This window comes from Chiloscyllium plagiosum, chromosome 20 (assembly GCF_004010195.1).
Source record: "Chiloscyllium plagiosum isolate BGI_BamShark_2017 chromosome 20, ASM401019v2, whole genome shotgun sequence".
Taxonomy (NCBI): domain Eukaryota; kingdom Metazoa; phylum Chordata; class Chondrichthyes; order Orectolobiformes; family Hemiscylliidae; genus Chiloscyllium; species Chiloscyllium plagiosum.
In genome coordinates this window covers 3126227-3142829 of record NC_057729.1, presented here as the reverse complement: position 1 = coordinate 3142829, position 16603 = coordinate 3126227, and the positions used below count along the sequence as shown (strand labels likewise).

Here is a 16603-nt window from a genome sequence, read left to right as displayed (position 1 = left end):
ACAGTAACACACTGGGATACACTGCAGGAATACTCTGTACAGTAACAGAGGGATACACTGTTCAGTAACAGAGGGATACTCTGTACAGTAACAGAGGGATACACTGTTCAGTAACAGAGGGATACTCTGTACAGTAACAGAGGGATACACTGTTCAGTAACAGAGGGATACTCTGTACAGTAACAGAGGGATACACTGTTCAGTAACAGAGGGATACTCTGTACAGTAACAGAGGGATACACTGTTCAGTAACAGAGGGATACTCTGTACAGTAACAGAGGGATACACTGTACAGTAACAGAGGGATACTCTGTACAGTAACAGAGGGATACACTGTACAGTAACAGAGGGATACTCTGTACAGTAACAGAGGGATACACTGTACAGTAACAGAGGGATACTCTGTACAGTAACAGAGGGATACACTGTACAGTAACAGAGGGATACTCTGTACAGTAACAGAGGGATACACTGTACAGTAACAGAGGGATACTCTGTACAGTAACAGAGGGATACACTGTACAGTAACAGAGGGATACTCTGTACAGTAACAGAGGGATACACTGTACAGTAACAGAGGGATACTCTGTACAGTAACAGAGGGATACACTGTACAGTAACAGAGGGATACTCTGTACAGTAACAGAGGGATACACTGTACAGTAACACACTGGGATACACTGCAGGGATACTCTGTACAGTAACACACTGGAATACACTGCAGGGATACTCTGTACAGTAACAGAGGGATACACTGTACAGTAACACACTGGGATACACTGCAGGAATACTCTGTACAGTAACAGAGGGATACACTGTACAGTAACACTGGGATACACTGCAGGAATACTCTGTACAGTAACAGAGGGGTACACTGTAGGAATACTCTGTACAATAACACACTGGGATACACTGCAGGAATACTCTGTACAGTAACAGAGGGATACACTGTACAGTAGTTCTCTACATGATATACTTGTCTCCTGCTTATTCCGATTCTTACAGAGCAACATATGATTAAGCTTGAGTGTTGTCCAGTCAGTTGATCACATCTTGAGAATTCTCTCAGATTGTCAGAGCGGTGAGTGATCCACAGCTGCCGATCTTTTTCAGTCTGTTCGCTGCAGCAACAGCATAATAGTTTTTCTATAAAACAAAACAAAGGGACTGAACCAGGAAATGAAACAGCTCACATTGAAGCAGCACCCGCCAAACATTTTCTGGTCACATCGCTTCAAGGTTTAAAAATTGACCTGATTCCTCTGTAAGGAGAGAGTGAGCGGGGAAAAAGAAACAGCGAGACTAGGCAACAGCATAATAGTTTTTCTATAAAACAAAACAAAGGGATTTGATTTCAACTGAACCAGGAAATGAAACAGCTCACATTGAAGCAGCACCCGCCAAACGTTTTCTGGTCACATCACTTCAAGGTTTAAAAATTGACCTGATTCCTCAGTAAGGAGAGAGTCAGCGGGAAAAAAGAAACAGCGAGACTAGGAAGTGAGGGTGGGGATCTGAGAGAGTAACAGGATGAAGGGAGCAATGCAGATGTGAGACTGGGAGGAGGGGGAATGGCAGGGTAGGTGGGTGCTGGTGGTTAATCTTCAAGAGGGCTTTTGAACAGGAATAAGGTCCCAACGCTTGGTGAGTGAGGCAGTACCCTCCATTGAAACAAACTCACGGAGATAAAGTGCCCAGAGTTGTTATCATCTAGTCAGAATATGGTGTGTGTGTGTTTGTACATGAATGAGAGTTAGGGTGTCTGTGTGAGTGTGTCTGCAAACGAGAGAGCGAGTGAGTGAGTGAGTATCTGTGTGGATAAGTGCAAGAGTGAGTGTGTCAGTGAGTGAGTGTTTGGATGTGTATCTCCATGTGTCTGAGAGTGGATGTGAGAGTGTATTAATAAATGATAGGATGAGTGGAATGGGGGACACCTTCACAGGACAGTGAAAGCCCCTTTATTACAAATATCTTAACTTCAATACAAATGTTTCAGACCCAAATAAGAAAGCACCGGTCGTGCCCCGACACAGTCAGACTCCCAAATACTTCACAGTGAATTAAACACTTTGGAAAGGTCTCTGTTAAAATGTAGACCGTGCCATCAACAAACACACAACAGATACCACTGGCAGTCCAGAGGAAATGCCCAGGCCATCGGTTTTAAAGATATTTGTTCTGATATAAAACTCAGCACGGAAAATGAGAGCAGCTGCAGCATTTCTGTTACCATCAGCACAAGCAGGTAAAGGGGACATTGGCGTAATGCAGCATCCTAAAGTCAACATCTCAGAACGCGCAGTACTCCTTCAGTACTGACCCTCTGACAGTGCAGCACTCCCTCAGAACTGACCCTCCAACAGTGCAGCACTCCCTCAGGACTGACCCTCTGACAGTGCAGCACTCCCTCAGTACTGACTCTCCGACAGTGCAGCACTCCCTCAGTACTGACCCTCTGACAGTGCGGCAATTGCTCAGTACTGACCCTCCGACAGTGCGGCACTCCCTCAGGACTGACCCTCTGACAGTTCAGCACTCCCTCAGTACTGACCCTCCGACAGTGCAGCTCTCCCTCAGTACTGACTCTCCGACAGTGAAGCACTCCCTCAGCAGTGACCCTCCGACAGTGCAGCTCTCCAAAAAGTTTACTAATTCATAATTCTTGCTAAGAGCAGATGTAATATTGATATGTCTTGTCTAGGGGGTTTTGAAACTGGAGGTGAGTCAGTGCTGAATATGTTGGTGATGGGGAGAGGCGTTACAATAAGGAAACACAGGTCTGTGCAGGGAAAGCGCAGGCTGACTAGAGAGACTCATTTTCTGTGACCCTAAGAAACAGCTACCATTAATGCAATGGGCAATATGATGTGCAGGTTTGGAATAAACGAAAAGAGGCCTTTGATCTCTCCCCTTGGACTCTAGTCAGATTACTCTGGAAACACCCGCACTCACTGGTCTCTGAACGAGAGTTTTAATGCTCTGTTATGGCATTGTCATAATGTCCCTACCTCTGAGTTTGACAATCTTGGTTCAATGTCGAGAATGTGGTGCTGGAAAAGCACAGCAGATCAGACAGCATCCGAGGAGCAGGAGAATCAACGATTCGGGCATAAGCCCTTCCTCAGTCATGGTTCAATCCCTACCAGACCTGAAGGTGTGTCACTGTGCTGTCTGAACACAGTGATTAAAAGGAATGTTTTTTGACTCTCACCTTCCACAGCCGCTTCATGACATATTTCTTCAGCAGAAGCTGGGACTTCAGTTGGATCTTGCTCTGTTTGCTTTTTGCTGCAATGTTGCTGAGCCAAGGGTGTTTCAGGCACTGGGCAGCACTGAGCCTCCCACTGAAACACAGACACATAACATCCCCGCGTAACCACGTGTGACTACAGACCAGTGAAACTAGTACCGACATAACTACTGACACACTCACTGACACAACTACTGATTCACTCACCGACACAACTACTGACACACTCACCGACACAACTACTGACACACTCACTGACACAACTACTGACACATGCCGTATCAACTAATGAACACTCATTGAAACAAATACTGACACATTCACCAACACAACTACTGACACACTCACCAAACTGTCACACTCACTGAGACAACCCCTGATACACTCACTACTATAAATACTGACACAAATATGATACTAACAACATTTACTAATACAAATACTGACACACACACATCAATCTTTGATCCAAAAGCTGATGCACATACTGACAATCATATACATGCTCTCACAGACACACTGGTAATACAATGGTGAACATACTCGCTGATTGAAACAGTGACACACAACGACTGTTTCATGTCATAAAAAGCAGGATTTTCCAAAGAGTGTTTCTCCTTCTCACTCTTGAAAATATAAAGGAGACTCATTTCTTGACAACAAAAAGGAAAACAAATGTGCACAATGGCAGAATCCATGACTCGAGTGGTGGTTCTGTCACTGCCTATTGTACAGTGTGATGCACTAAGTGTACTATGGGCTCTGACCATGTATACACACCGGTGGACAGACTCGCTGGTTCAGATAATCATATTCACACACAAACACACACAGGGTCTTTGAAAAGGCTTTCAGTGGAAAAGTAGACTAATTAAGACCAACTGAAACTGGATAGGATTAACTAATCAACTCATACCGAATCCACCTCTTGGTAATGGTGACCATAACATGATTAAACTTTACATTCGGTTTGGGGGGAGAGGAGTGGATTTGAGACTTTTTAAAAGATTTAAATAAAGGTGATTATGAGGCTTGAAAGCAGAGCTGGTTCAAGTGAATTAGCAATTTAAGTTAAACAATATGTCAGTAGCAGATATTTAAAGAGATATTTCAGAATTCACAGAATAGATATATTCAAATAAGCAAGAAAGAAAATTCAAAGGATTAATGTGATTAATTAAAAATGTTAAAGACAATATCAACTAAAGAAAAATGTGCATAATAGTACAAAGACAGTGGCAGAAGATTGGACAGAATATTAAAAAAACAGCAAAGAATGACCAAACATTAATAATGAGGGGAAAATAAGGTAAAGCTAGCCAGAAATATAAATACAGACAGTAAGAGTTTCAATCAATACTTAAAGAAGAAAAGGATTAACAAAATGAGCATTGGTTTGATAGAATGAGAGTCTGGGGAATTAATAGTGGAAAATAAGGAAGATGGCAGATGAATTGAACAGTCTTCACTGTCAACAATATCAGTAAGATCCTAGAAGCTGCAATAAATCCGGAGATGGATGGAACTCAAAGTTACAATCACAAAGGAAGTGTACAGGGAAAATTGTGGAGCTGAGGCCGAAAAGTGCCTGGGATTGGAGGTTAAAACCGGATCAGCCATGAACTCATTCTAGGAGTCAAAGCATGTGGCGCTGGAAAAAGCACAGCAGGTCAGGCAGCATCAGAGGAGCAGGAGATTTAATGTTTCGGGCCAAAACATTGACCCTCCTGCTCCTTGGATGCTGCCTGACCTGCTGTGCTTTCCCCAGCACCACACTTTTCAACTCTGACTCTCCAGTATATGAAGCCTCTTTCGCTTTTAAATTTATAGAATGGCAAAGGAGCTCAAGGGCTGAATGGTCTCCTCCTCTTTCTAATTCCTGTGTTTGTATGATCCACCTACATACTCACTGACCACAGGTCAGCGCAACATCAAGGGCAGAAGGGCCTGTACGGGCTGTAATGTTCTATTGCTACACCAACATACTCACCAAATGATACACTCATTAACACACTCACTGACACACACTTTTGAAAACACAGTTGTGGCCACAGACAAGCTCCAGGTCTATTTGTGTTCTCAACTTTACCTTTTCTCCCTGATTAGCAGATTTGCAATAAAATCTTTTCCTTCCTCCGAGATGTTTTCAAAAGCTTCATCGTCGAAGTTGCAGTTTGTGGTGAGGATGTTACTGAGGGTCTCAGCATCACTATCGCCCAGGAATGGTGATAGGCCACTCAGTCTAGACAGGACAAGAGGCAGAGACACTGACAGAGGCAGCTACAACAAACAATACAGCATGAGATATTGGAAAATTTAGAGAAGACTGCCACTATGTGAGAGGGTCACAGTCTGACCAATCCAGTCTCTCTGTGTGACACGGCCACAGTCTGACCAATCCAGTCTCTGTGTGACACGGCCACTGGCTGACCAATCCAGTCTCTGTGTGACACGGTCACAGTCTGACCAATCCAGTCTCTCTGTGTGACACGGCCACTGGCTGACCAATCCAGTCTCTCTGTGTGACACGGCCACAGTCTGATCAATCCAGTCTCTCTGTGTGACACGGCCACTGGCTGACCAATCCAGTCTCTGTGTGACATGGTCACAGTCTGACCAATCCAGTCTCTCTGTGTGACACGGCCACTGGCTGACCACTACAGTCTCTCTGTGTGACACGGCCCTGGCTGACCAATCCAGTCTCTCTGTGTGACACAGCCACAGTCTGACCAATCCAGTCTCTCTGTGTGACACGGCCCTGGCTGACCAATCCAGTCTCTCTGTGTGACACGGCCACTGGCTGACCAATCCACTTCTATGAGAGGGTTGCAGTCTAACCAATCCAGTCTCTGTGTGAGATAGTCACAGTCTGAGAAGGCCCAGTCTGTTTAAGGTGCTTGCAGTCTTACAGATCCTAGATTGTGTATGAGTGGGTTAGTTTGCCAGATCCCAAAGAATTGGAGGGAAGGGTACAGTCGGACTAATCCCAAACTGTGTGAGGGGGTTACAGTCTCACTGATTACAGCCTTGAAGTGGGGGTGACAGTGTTGGACTGTGGTGGACAAAGTTAAAAATCACACAACACCAGGTTTATTTGGAAGTATAGGCGTCCAGAGTGCTGCTTCTTCATCAGGTAGCTAGTGGGTAGGATCATAGGACGCTATCTACCTGATGAAGTGTCATACAACTGATGCAATCTAGGTTTGTTCAATGTATCGCATCAGTTGTATGACGCTTTGATCTTTTACTATAAATTCTGTGTCCTATGATCCTGCCCCACTAGCTACATGATGAAGGAGCAGAGCTCCGAAAGCTAGTGCTTCCAATTAAACCTGTTGGACTATAACCTGGTGTTGTATGATTTGTAACTTTGATCACAGCCTGTGAGTGAAAGATCACAGTTGGACAGATGTGAGTCACTCATTACAGCAACCACAAACCCCTGGATTCACCTCATTCCCCCTCCCCCTCCCATCCCACACTTCCTCTTAAAGATTGAATATTCAAATAAGTGTGACCTGTCACAAACTCCTTAGCATCTTGGAGCCATCAATTTGAGATTTTACAAAATCTTCAAAGGCCCTGAATGCATCTTCACACAACACACTCTCTTCTTCCACATCATCCAACTGTCTCCCAGACCATCTGAGGGCTAATCTCCAGGATCCTTTGTTTACACGATCCCCAAACGCAGAGCTCCCTGCCTAACATGGTGAACTCTGTCTGCAGTCAGTTACTCACAGCATGTAGGTGATGACACCCAGGCTCCACATGTCCGTAGGGAAGGAGACGTGCTCAAAGTTGACAATTTCTGGAGCGAGGAACTCTGGTGTTCCAAAGGACACACGTAGCTTATCTCTGGGCTTGTACCTGAGAGGGGAATGACATGGTGTGTGAAGGAAGGACACCATCTTATGCCCAGACACTGCCAGCACTCACCAGTTTTCTTTTTTTTCTTTTTTTTTCTTTTTTTTTCTTTTTTAGATAGGAAAACACCCGGGTGGCCAGTGACAAACACTGCCCTTACCCTCCTGTTCTTTTTTTTTTCTTTTTTTTTTAAATTAACCCCCACACTACCACCTAAGTGCGGTAGTGCTTACTTTATCCCCAGCACCCATGGTGTGTGTGTGCAGGTGTGAGATAGTGAAAGACACAAAGTGCACGAATTTTTTATTCAATTTCCACCACCAGGAAGACAGGAAAACACCCGGGTGGCCAGTGACAAACACTGCCCTTCACATCAAAGGGCAGTGCTGTGTGATCAAAACAGTGAAGGGGGAGGGTAGGGACTAAATCAAAATAGAGTTGGAGGGAGAAATGATGCACTCCACTCCCTGCGGCACCCACCTCTCCCTGAACAACTCCAGGGTGTTGGTAGACACCGCGTGCTCCTTCTCCAAGGACAACCGGGCCCTAACGTAACCGCGGAAGAGGGGCAGGCAGTCGGCCCTAACGACCCCCTCCACGGCCCACTGCCTGGACCTGTTTATGGCCAGTTTGGCCAGGCCCAGGAGCAGACCCACGAAGAGGTCTTCAGACCTGCCCTCCCTCCTCCGTACCGGGTGCCCAAAAATCAGGAGCGTGGGACTGAAGTGCAGCCAAAAACAGAGGAGAAGGTTTTTAAGGAAATCAAAAAGGGAGTGCAAACGCCCACACCAATATAAGCACTCACCAGTATCTCCTACAATCATTAATTCCATTGGTCAACAAATAAGTGGAGGGAGGGGATGTGAGTGAGAGAGAGAGAGAGAGAAAAAGAGAGAGAGATAGAGGACATGGTAATTGTACAGTGAGATGGAGAAAGGTAGAAACATCCAAACTTTGACTCAGTTGTTCGGTTCATGCATCCAGACAGCATCTTCTAAACCCACAAACACTTCCACGTGGAATGACAAGGGCAGCAGATTCATGGGAACATCATCACCTACCAGTTCCTCTCCACGCCACTCCCCATCCTGACTGAAATATATCACCATTCCTTCACTGTCGCCGGGTCAAAGTCCTGAAATTCCCTCCCTAAGTGCATTGTGGGTCAACCCACAGCACAATGGACTGCAGCAGTTCAAGAAAGCAGCTCACCATCACCAGGGAGAACTAGGGATGTGCAATGAGTGCAGGACCAGTCAACGACGATCACATTCCACAAATGAATTTTTTAAAAATTCTTCCTTCAAGACAGAAAGTTATAGGTTCAAGCCCGACATAGGCTGACTTCTGGATTGCTAGGCCCGTGGAACACTGAGGGAGTGCTGCACTGTTAAGTCACCGTCTTCCAGTTAGTTGTCTCAGGCAAATGTCAAAGAGGTCAGGATGTGATTTCTAAGCAGCAGAGGCAAGATGCGTATGGAGACAGGCCCCTTCATGTCTTCAGTGTGGAGGGAAAATAAATATATGCAATAGAATATTCACAACCACAATGTTTCAGTTACTAATGGCACAGAGAATGTGAACTCGCATCCAGTGCAACACAGTTTTGAGGAATTTTAAAAGATTTTCATTCATGGGAATTGCTGGTTCTCTAGTATTTGTTGTCTGTCCCTATTTGCCCCTTAAGAAGGTGATGATGAGCTGCCTACTTGAGCCGCGGCAGTCCATGTGCTGTACATTGACCCATTATGCTGTTATGGAGAGAATTCCATGATTTTGACCCAGCAACAGTGAAGGAATGGGAAAATATTTCCAAATCAGGATGGTGAGTGGCTTGGAGGGGAACTTGCAAGGGGTGATATTCCCAAATTCATTTCATTAAAAATAACTAAGTGAAATGTTAAATAAAAGTGACCACATATCTGTCAGGTCAGAGAAAAGAAAAAGTACTGGCTTCTCTGAACGATTCCCATTTTTCACTTCAATCCATTTTTGTCTCATTTCCCACAATCCTGCTCTCACCCCTCCCCCTCTAAGCACGTTCTCCGTTGTCCTCACCATCCCCTCCAGCAGTTACACATTTAACTCATTATTTTCCACCATCATCTCACCACTAAACATCTCACCCACCATCTCCTCCTCTCAAAGACTGTTTCTCTTTCGCATCTTCGTCCATTGTTTCAAGATTACCTTCCTTTCCCAAACAAGTCTCTATCCCTTTCCTCCTAACTTGCACTGACTACACTCTATTAATCACAGAGGCTCCATTACAACTGCCTCACTGCAACAATCCAACTCTCCTCGACAGTGGCTTTGAGGCAGAAGCAGGTGACTCCCCATTATTGCCTACTTGCTTGTCCCTAACCCTGTCTGAAATTTTACTCTAGGAGAAAGTGAGGACTGCAGACGCTGGAGATCAGAGCTTAAAAATGTGTTGCTGGAAAAGCGCAGCAGGTCTCCTTCTCCTTGGATGCTGCCTGACCTGCTGCGCTTTTCCAGCAACACATTTTTAAGCGCTGAAATTTTACTCTGGAGAGTACCCTGCCTCTACTTGAGATTTTATCTAATAGAGTTTGAAGGGATGCATGAGACTGAATGGACCAAGAGATGATGGGATATTTTAATTGAGAACTAATGTACAAATATGCAGAATCAGTGGGGTGAGAGTTTTATGGAGTACCGTTAACTAAAATTAAAGTGTGAATTTGAATTCTGTTTCAATGCATTTACATTTTGGAGTATAACACTGGTAGCAGACAATGGTTGAGTCAAAATGTAAAGTTTTGGGCAGTGATTATCTACCCCTGTTTTCTGAAAATGAGCCTTCTGACCAGGGAAAGAATGAAGTTATAATGTGGGCCTGCATTACTTCCTAACTGTACAGGAAACAAGGACAGAAGTAGGATAAGAAGCAAAGATTTTTCTGGAATTGGAGCCTGATGATTTAAATGTGGATCAAGGTTTGGGTAGATTGTTAACATTCATGAGTGAAAGTTTTGAAAAAGACGAGGTGTGATCAGATTTTGACAAATTTTAAAAGCCTGAGCTCAGTACTGTGGAAGAGTACATATTGGAAATCTAGGTTGTTTGCAAGATGATAGAAAGTTCATTCGGAAACTCCCCAACCATGCTGCCATTTAAGTTATTAGACTGCACCAAAGTATCACATCTGGACAGACTTCTAGTTTTGACAAAAGTTATATTTGTGAATAAACATACTATACATATGTCAGAAGAACTTTAAAAAATCCTAGGAAAGCACTGCTTCCCAATAGCATTCTTAGAACAAAGGGGGTAACCAGAAAATGGAGGACACCAATTAAGGAGAATCCCAAGGCCTTTTATTCATATAGAAGAAGCAAGAGGGTAACTAGAGAAAGAGTTGGTCCACTAAAGGATATGGAACGAAGGTTGTGTGTCGAACCTGAGAAAATAGGTGAGGTTCTGAATGATTACTTTGCATCAGTGTTCACTGAGGAGAGGGACATGATGAATGTTGAGATTAGAGATAGAAGTTTGTTTACTCTGGATCATGTTGATATAAGGAAGGAAGATGTGTTGGGTAGGCTAAAGGATATTAAAGTGGACAAATCCCCAGGACTGGATGGGATCTATCCCAGGTTGCTGAGGGATGTGAGAGAGAGGAAAGAGCTGGGGTCCTGACAGATATCTTTGTGGCATCCTTAAACACAGGTGAGATACCGGAGGACTGGAGGGTTGCTCACGTTGTCCCCCCTGTACAAGAAGGGTAGTAGGGATATTCCAGGTAACTACAGACCAGTGAGCCTGACATCAGTGGTAGGAAAGTTACTGGAAAAGTTACTGAGGGATAAAATCTATTTATATTTGGAACAGAATGGGCTTATCAGTGATAGGCAACATGGTTTTGTGCAGGGGAGATCATGCCTTACCAACTTATTAGAGTTCTTTGAGGAAGTGACCAAGTTGATAGATGAAGGAAGGGCTGTTGATGTCATATACATGGCCTTTAGTAAGGCGTTTGATAAGGTTCCCCATGGTGAACTAATGGAGAAAGTGGAGTCACATGGTGTGCAGGGTGTTCTAGCTAGGTGGATAGAGAACTGGTTGAGCAACAGGAGACAGAGAGTAGTAGTTGAAGGGAGTTTCTCAAAATGGAGACCTGTGACCAGTGGTGTTCCACAGGGGTCAGTTTTGGGGCTGCTGTTGTTTGTGATGTACATAAATGATCTGGAAGAGGGCACTGTTGGTTTGATCAGCAAGTTTGCAGCTGACACGACAATTGGTGGAGTAGCAGAAAGCATAAGGGACTGTCAAAGAATACAGGAGAATATAGATAGACTGGAGAGTTGGGTGGAGAAGTGGCAGATGGAGGTCAATCTAGGCAAATGTGAGGTGATTCATTTTGGGAGGTCTAATTCTGGAGCGAATTATACTGTAAAAGGAAGAGCCTTGGGAAAAGTTGATGAGCAGAGAGATCTAGGAGTTCAGGTCCATTGTACCCTGAAGGTGGCTGTACAGGTGGATAGAGTGGTCAAGAAGGCATATATATGCTTGCCTTCATCGGCATGCTCATCCCAGGTTAAGGAATGAGAAACGGAAAATAGGAATAAAGGGAGACCAGGAAAAGACTTGGCAGGTCATGCTAACATTAAGTCTAATTCTAGAGCGAATTATACTATAAAAGGAAGAGCCTTGGGAAAAGTTGATGAGCAGAGAGATCTAGGAGTTCAGGTCCATTGTACCCTGAAGGTGGCTGCCCAGGTGGATACAGTGGTCAAGAAGGCATATATATGCTTGCCTTCATCGGACAGAGTATTGAGTATATAACTTGGCAGGTCATGCTAACATTGTACAAGACTTTGGTTCGGCCGCATTTAGAATACTGTGTACAGTTCTGGTCGCCACATTACCGAAAGGATGTGGATGCTTTGGAGAGGGTGCAGAGAAGGTTTACAAGGATGTTGCCTGGTATGGAAGGTGCTAGCTATGAAGAGAGGTTGAGTAGATTAGGTTTGTTTTCATTAGAAAAAAGGAGATTGAGGGGGGACCTGATTGAGGTCTACAAAATCATGAAGGGTATAGGCAGTGTGGATAGAGATAAGTTTTTTCCCAGGGTGAAGGATTCAATAACGAGAGGTCACACATTCAAGGTGAGAGGTTAAATATTTAAGGGGGATACACACGGCAAGTACTTTACACACAGAGGGTGGTAAGTGTCTGGAACGTGTTGCCAGCAGAGGTCGTAGAGGCAGGCACGGTAGATACATTTAAGGTTCATCTGGATAAATGCATGAGTAGGTGGGGAGCAGAGGGATACAGATGCTTAGGAATTGGGTGATAGATTTAGTTAGTGGATTTGGATCGGCTCAGGCTTGGAGGGCTGAAGGGCCTGTTCCTGGGCTGTAAATTTTCGTTGTTCTTCTTTCTTTGCCACAGTGTTAATAAATATGTGAGGCCATCTAGATATAGGTTGCAGGTGGCAGTATGAAAGGAAAACTATAGCTATTAGAAATGAGGCCAGAAATGGTAATTTTGAGATGTTGAGATTCAATAAATGCATAAATCCTAGAAACACTCGGGAACTGGTCAGTCGATATTTTAGGTGTGAGTCAAAGTAATATTACACCACAAACAGTCCCTTAAACAAATGCTGTAATAAATAATACAAAATCAAAGTGGAACCAAATGATTTGAAGGAAGAAGATTTAGCACAAGAAGATTAGGCCCAGTGGCAGCGTCTTTCGATTGGGGAAGAGATAAGATTTAGATTTGTGAAGAGATTTGTAAGAAACATCAAAGGCCTTCTTCATAGCCAACATTAAGTCTATCCTTGGCAAGAGATTTTCAATGTAGTAGTGGCCATGGATTTAAAAGCATGAAATAGAGAATAAAAAAAAGTCTTGATTTACATTTTGTAAATTTGGCAACTACATTTTATCAGTCAACAATAATATTATTGAAACATGAGGTACAAAGGTGGACAAAGTAAAGACTTTTCTAAAATTTTTTTGTATTGTTGATTGTGGACTGAAAAGGGAAACAAACTGCTTTAAAAATAAAGGATCATTGAGGGATTGCTACACTTTTTGAAAGTGAGTAACCTGACCTCATTGTAAATGTGTTTACCCAGCATCTGGCTCAAGCAGTAGAGGCAGACATAAACATACAAACTGGTGCTGGGGAGTGTGTACAGATGGAGGTTCAGTCAGCAACAAGTAGCTGATTGGTTTGTGGACTGTCAACTAGTTATTGATGATCAAGGCCTTCTGTCTGCCAATGACTATGTAATTGACACCCAGGGTTTGTGACCAAGGTAGGGAGCAACTATCAGGCGTTTACCTGTTGAGGAGCTCACTCTATTCTCTGTAGTTAATAAAAAGCACTTTCAGTATGATGAAAACCAGTTTATTTTTCTTTCAGTTGTTGTAAGCTGCGTTTTGTAATTAACACGTCAGAGATCTTTTATAAGTGTGAGCCAGTCAATGTGTCCCTCCAAAAAAAAAATTAAAGCATCCAGAGAAGGAAGACTGAGAAGTAACATTCTGACCAGCTCAAGAACAACCTCAGAAAACTGTGCGAACAGAGACTTTTGATTGTTTTCCTGATCTTTCCCACCATTCATTACACCCATACTCTTTTTCTGTCTGTTATTAGACTGCACCAAAGTATCACATATGGACAGACTTCTAGTTTTGACAAAAGTTATATTTGTGAATAAACATACTATACCAATGTCAGAAGAACTTTAAAAAAATCCTAGGAAAGCATTATTTCCCAATAGTGTTCATAGTAATATTTGTGTAGAGGGATAATTTACTTTGGGAAGGATGATTACAGTTTTAACTAGTAGAGTTTATAATTGTTCATCTGTAGCCAATGTCTATTTACTTGTCATAAATAATTCATGTCAGGTGCAGAAACTTGATCTCTGCTTTCTGTTCGCCGGAGTTATTTTCCTGGGGAATTTTACGTGCTTTCTAAAATCTGAAATGTTGTGATGATTCAGGAATAATGGGAATTGATTTCCACTGCACTACTCCAGTGAGACTTAAGACGAGTTAATAAAAGATAACAAACAGCAAGAGCTACCAAGCTGGATGGAATTGGAGGTATTCACAAAGGTGCCATCAAGGGGACAACAAGCTCTGATACATTGAGTACTACCTCGATAAGAAGGCAATGTGAGATAACAGACACTCAACAAAACATGATTGTAAAAAGACTGAGGATCGATCTGGTTTTTGTAGAACTATGAAAGTGGAGAGACCCCAAATTGGAATAAGCAGATAAACAGCAGCCAGCTAACTGTGATTGTTATTATTGTTATTATTCTGTGATTGTTTCACAGAAAAAACAACAAGTTCTCAGAAACTGCTGGACATACTGGAGAAGACACATTGGAACACGAATGTGCAAGCAAACATGGGAATGTAATCTTTTTGTGTGCTTTGTTCTTTTTGTACAAAGAAAAAAGTGAATCTGTTATTACCCTCAAGGGCGGCACGGTGGCTCAGTGGTTAGCACTGCTACCTCACAGCACCAGGGACCTGGGTTCGATTCCTGCCTCGGGCGACTGTCTGTGTGGCGTTTGCACATTTGGGTGGGTTTCCTCCCACAATCCCCACGTTTGGGTGGGTTTCCTCCCACAATCCAAAGATGTGCAGGTCAGGTGAATTGGCCATTCTAAATTGCCATTAGGTGTATTAGTCAGGGGTAAATATAGGGTAGGGGAATGGGTCTGGAAGGGTTACTCTTCAGAGGGTCGGTGTGGACTTGTTGGGCCAAATGGGGAGGGTATCAGTTAGCTTAGTTGGCTGTGTGTGCCAACATCATGGGTTCAATTCAACCTCTACCCTCACCTGGGCCGTAGTGAACCTCAGGTGGAACTAACATCAGTCATCTCTCTCATTAATGAGAGAGTGGGAGTATGATAGAAATATCAGGAGTTAGTAATCAGGAAGGTGAGAGTTTTAAGAAGTTAACTGAAATAAAGTCCCCTCTTAAAAGTGTTAACTTAGACTCTTTTGGAATAAAACACATTGGGCCATTTGAGATGATTGAATGGCCACGTAAGAGCTGTTTAAGGACACCATGCCACCTTCACGCTGGTGTCTTCAGCCCGAGGAAGGCAACTCCACATGATGAGCCCAACTCCTTCAACTGAGGGGCGTGATCTCGAAGGAGGGGATGGTGGGGGAGGAGGGGGGAGGGGGGGGTGCAGAGGGTTCATTTAAAAGCCTTTTGAACCTACTGAACCTATCCCATCCCACCCCCTCCCCCGGCAGAGGTTCAGCTTACTCTGAGAGCTGGCTCACTGGTAAAGGATCAGATTCCCTACAATATGGAAACAGGCCCTTCGGCCCAACAAGTCCACACCAACCCTCTGAAGAGAAACCCACCCAGACCCATTTCCCACTGACTAATGCACCTAACACTATGTACAATTTAGCATGGCCAATTTACCTGACCTGCACATCTTTGGGGTGTGGGAGGAAACCAGAGCACCCGGAGGAGACCCACACAGATACGGGGAGAATGTGCAAACTCCACACAGTCAGTCACCTGAGGCTGGAATCGAACCTGGGACCCTGGTGCTATGAGGCAGCAGTGCTAACCACTGTGCCACCGTGTCAAACCCAAGGACTCTCCATTTGTGTGAGGGAGGGGACTGACTCTGAGCTGGCTGCCCACATCCAGTGTGCACTGATGCTGTTGGTGACTGTGTTTTTGGGGAAAATAAAAAGAATAAAGATAAACAGAAGTGTGTGAGGTTCTGTTCACCCAGAGCTGGCTCTGAGGGAGCTGGATCAGTGTCAAGTACTGTACTATGTCCATGTAACTAAATGGCGACTTGGTGACAGGACACTGGCCTTTGTGGAGTTATTTCATTTTGCTTAACAAAACTTACTATTTACTGTAAGACCGCAGGCTCTAGGTACAGATAAACTGTAATGAACAATTGTATCTCCCCTTGGTGCCCTTTAGAAAGTTACCCCTCCAGGAACACACAGACAGGAAAAATAACACAGACCTGAGGATTGGTGGGAAAGACTGGGAAAGCAGTTCAACGGTCTCTGTTCATGGAGATCACCGAGAAAGCCATTCTGGGTTGTTAGGACAGGCCTTATCCAGGCACTTACCCTCACTTGCAGAAGGTACGGGACGGCTACTTCAGACTTATTGAGTCTCAGGTTTACTAGCTAAGAATCAGAGTTTACAGCAATTGCTGAGGGAGAATAAACTGGATCCCCCCAGGCTGTTTTTTTTTCCCCCTAAAAAGAAAAGAGACAGCTCCTTCCATTGCAGAGCTCTGGTGGCCTCTCGCAAACATTCATAGCCTCAAACTGTTCCACTCCCTGGGAGCCGGTCGTCTAATTGGTTAGAGACGAAAATACTGCAAAAGCTGGAATCTAGAGTAGACGGGCAGGAAGCTGGAACAACACAGCAAGCCAGGCAGCCCCAGGACCCTGCCTTGACTGGGGGATTTGCCTTATGAAGGGAGGT

The 16603-nt window shown here is 44.1% G+C and overlaps 2 protein-coding genes across 2 annotated transcripts in view; both read right to left on the bottom strand.

The window, feature by feature from the left end:
* The window catches only part of fam217ba (family with sequence similarity 217 member Ba), a 27034-nt gene extending 24524 nt beyond the window's left edge, over positions 1 to 2510 (bottom strand). Inside the window, exon 1 of the mRNA XM_043710116.1 lies at positions 2486 to 2510. The gene's annotated coding sequence lies outside the window, so the exon portion shown is untranslated. The remainder of the gene's footprint in view (positions 1 to 2485) is intronic.
* Positions 949 to 7176, bottom strand: LOC122559989 (myosin light chain kinase 2, skeletal/cardiac muscle-like). Its single transcript, XM_043710117.1, has 4 exons — positions 6992 to 7176; positions 5340 to 5492; positions 3212 to 3344; positions 949 to 1146 (listed from the first exon to the last, which is right to left on the bottom strand). The coding sequence occupies exons 1-4, from the start codon at positions 7159 to 7161 to the stop codon at positions 1066 to 1068; spliced, it is 537 nt and encodes a 178-aa protein (XP_043566052.1). The 5' UTR covers positions 7162 to 7176; the 3' UTR covers positions 949 to 1065.
* Between the last annotated feature and the right edge of the window lie 9427 nt (positions 7177 to 16603).

Bases quoted from the DNA above. Each gene is read 5' to 3' on its own strand.
- LOC122559989 (XM_043710117.1), bottom strand. From the start codon at position 7,161: ATGGTGTCCTTCCTTCACACACCATGTCATTCCCCTCTCAGGTACAAG. The intron at 5,493-6,991 runs GTGAGTAACTGA...TGTCCTGTCTAG, and splicing joins GGTGTCATCACCTACATGCT to ACTGAGTGGCCTATCACCAT. The intron at 1,147-3,211 runs GTGAGAGTCAAA...TTTGTTTTATAG, and splicing joins TCATGAAGCGGCTGTGGAAG to AAAAACTATTATGCTGTTGC.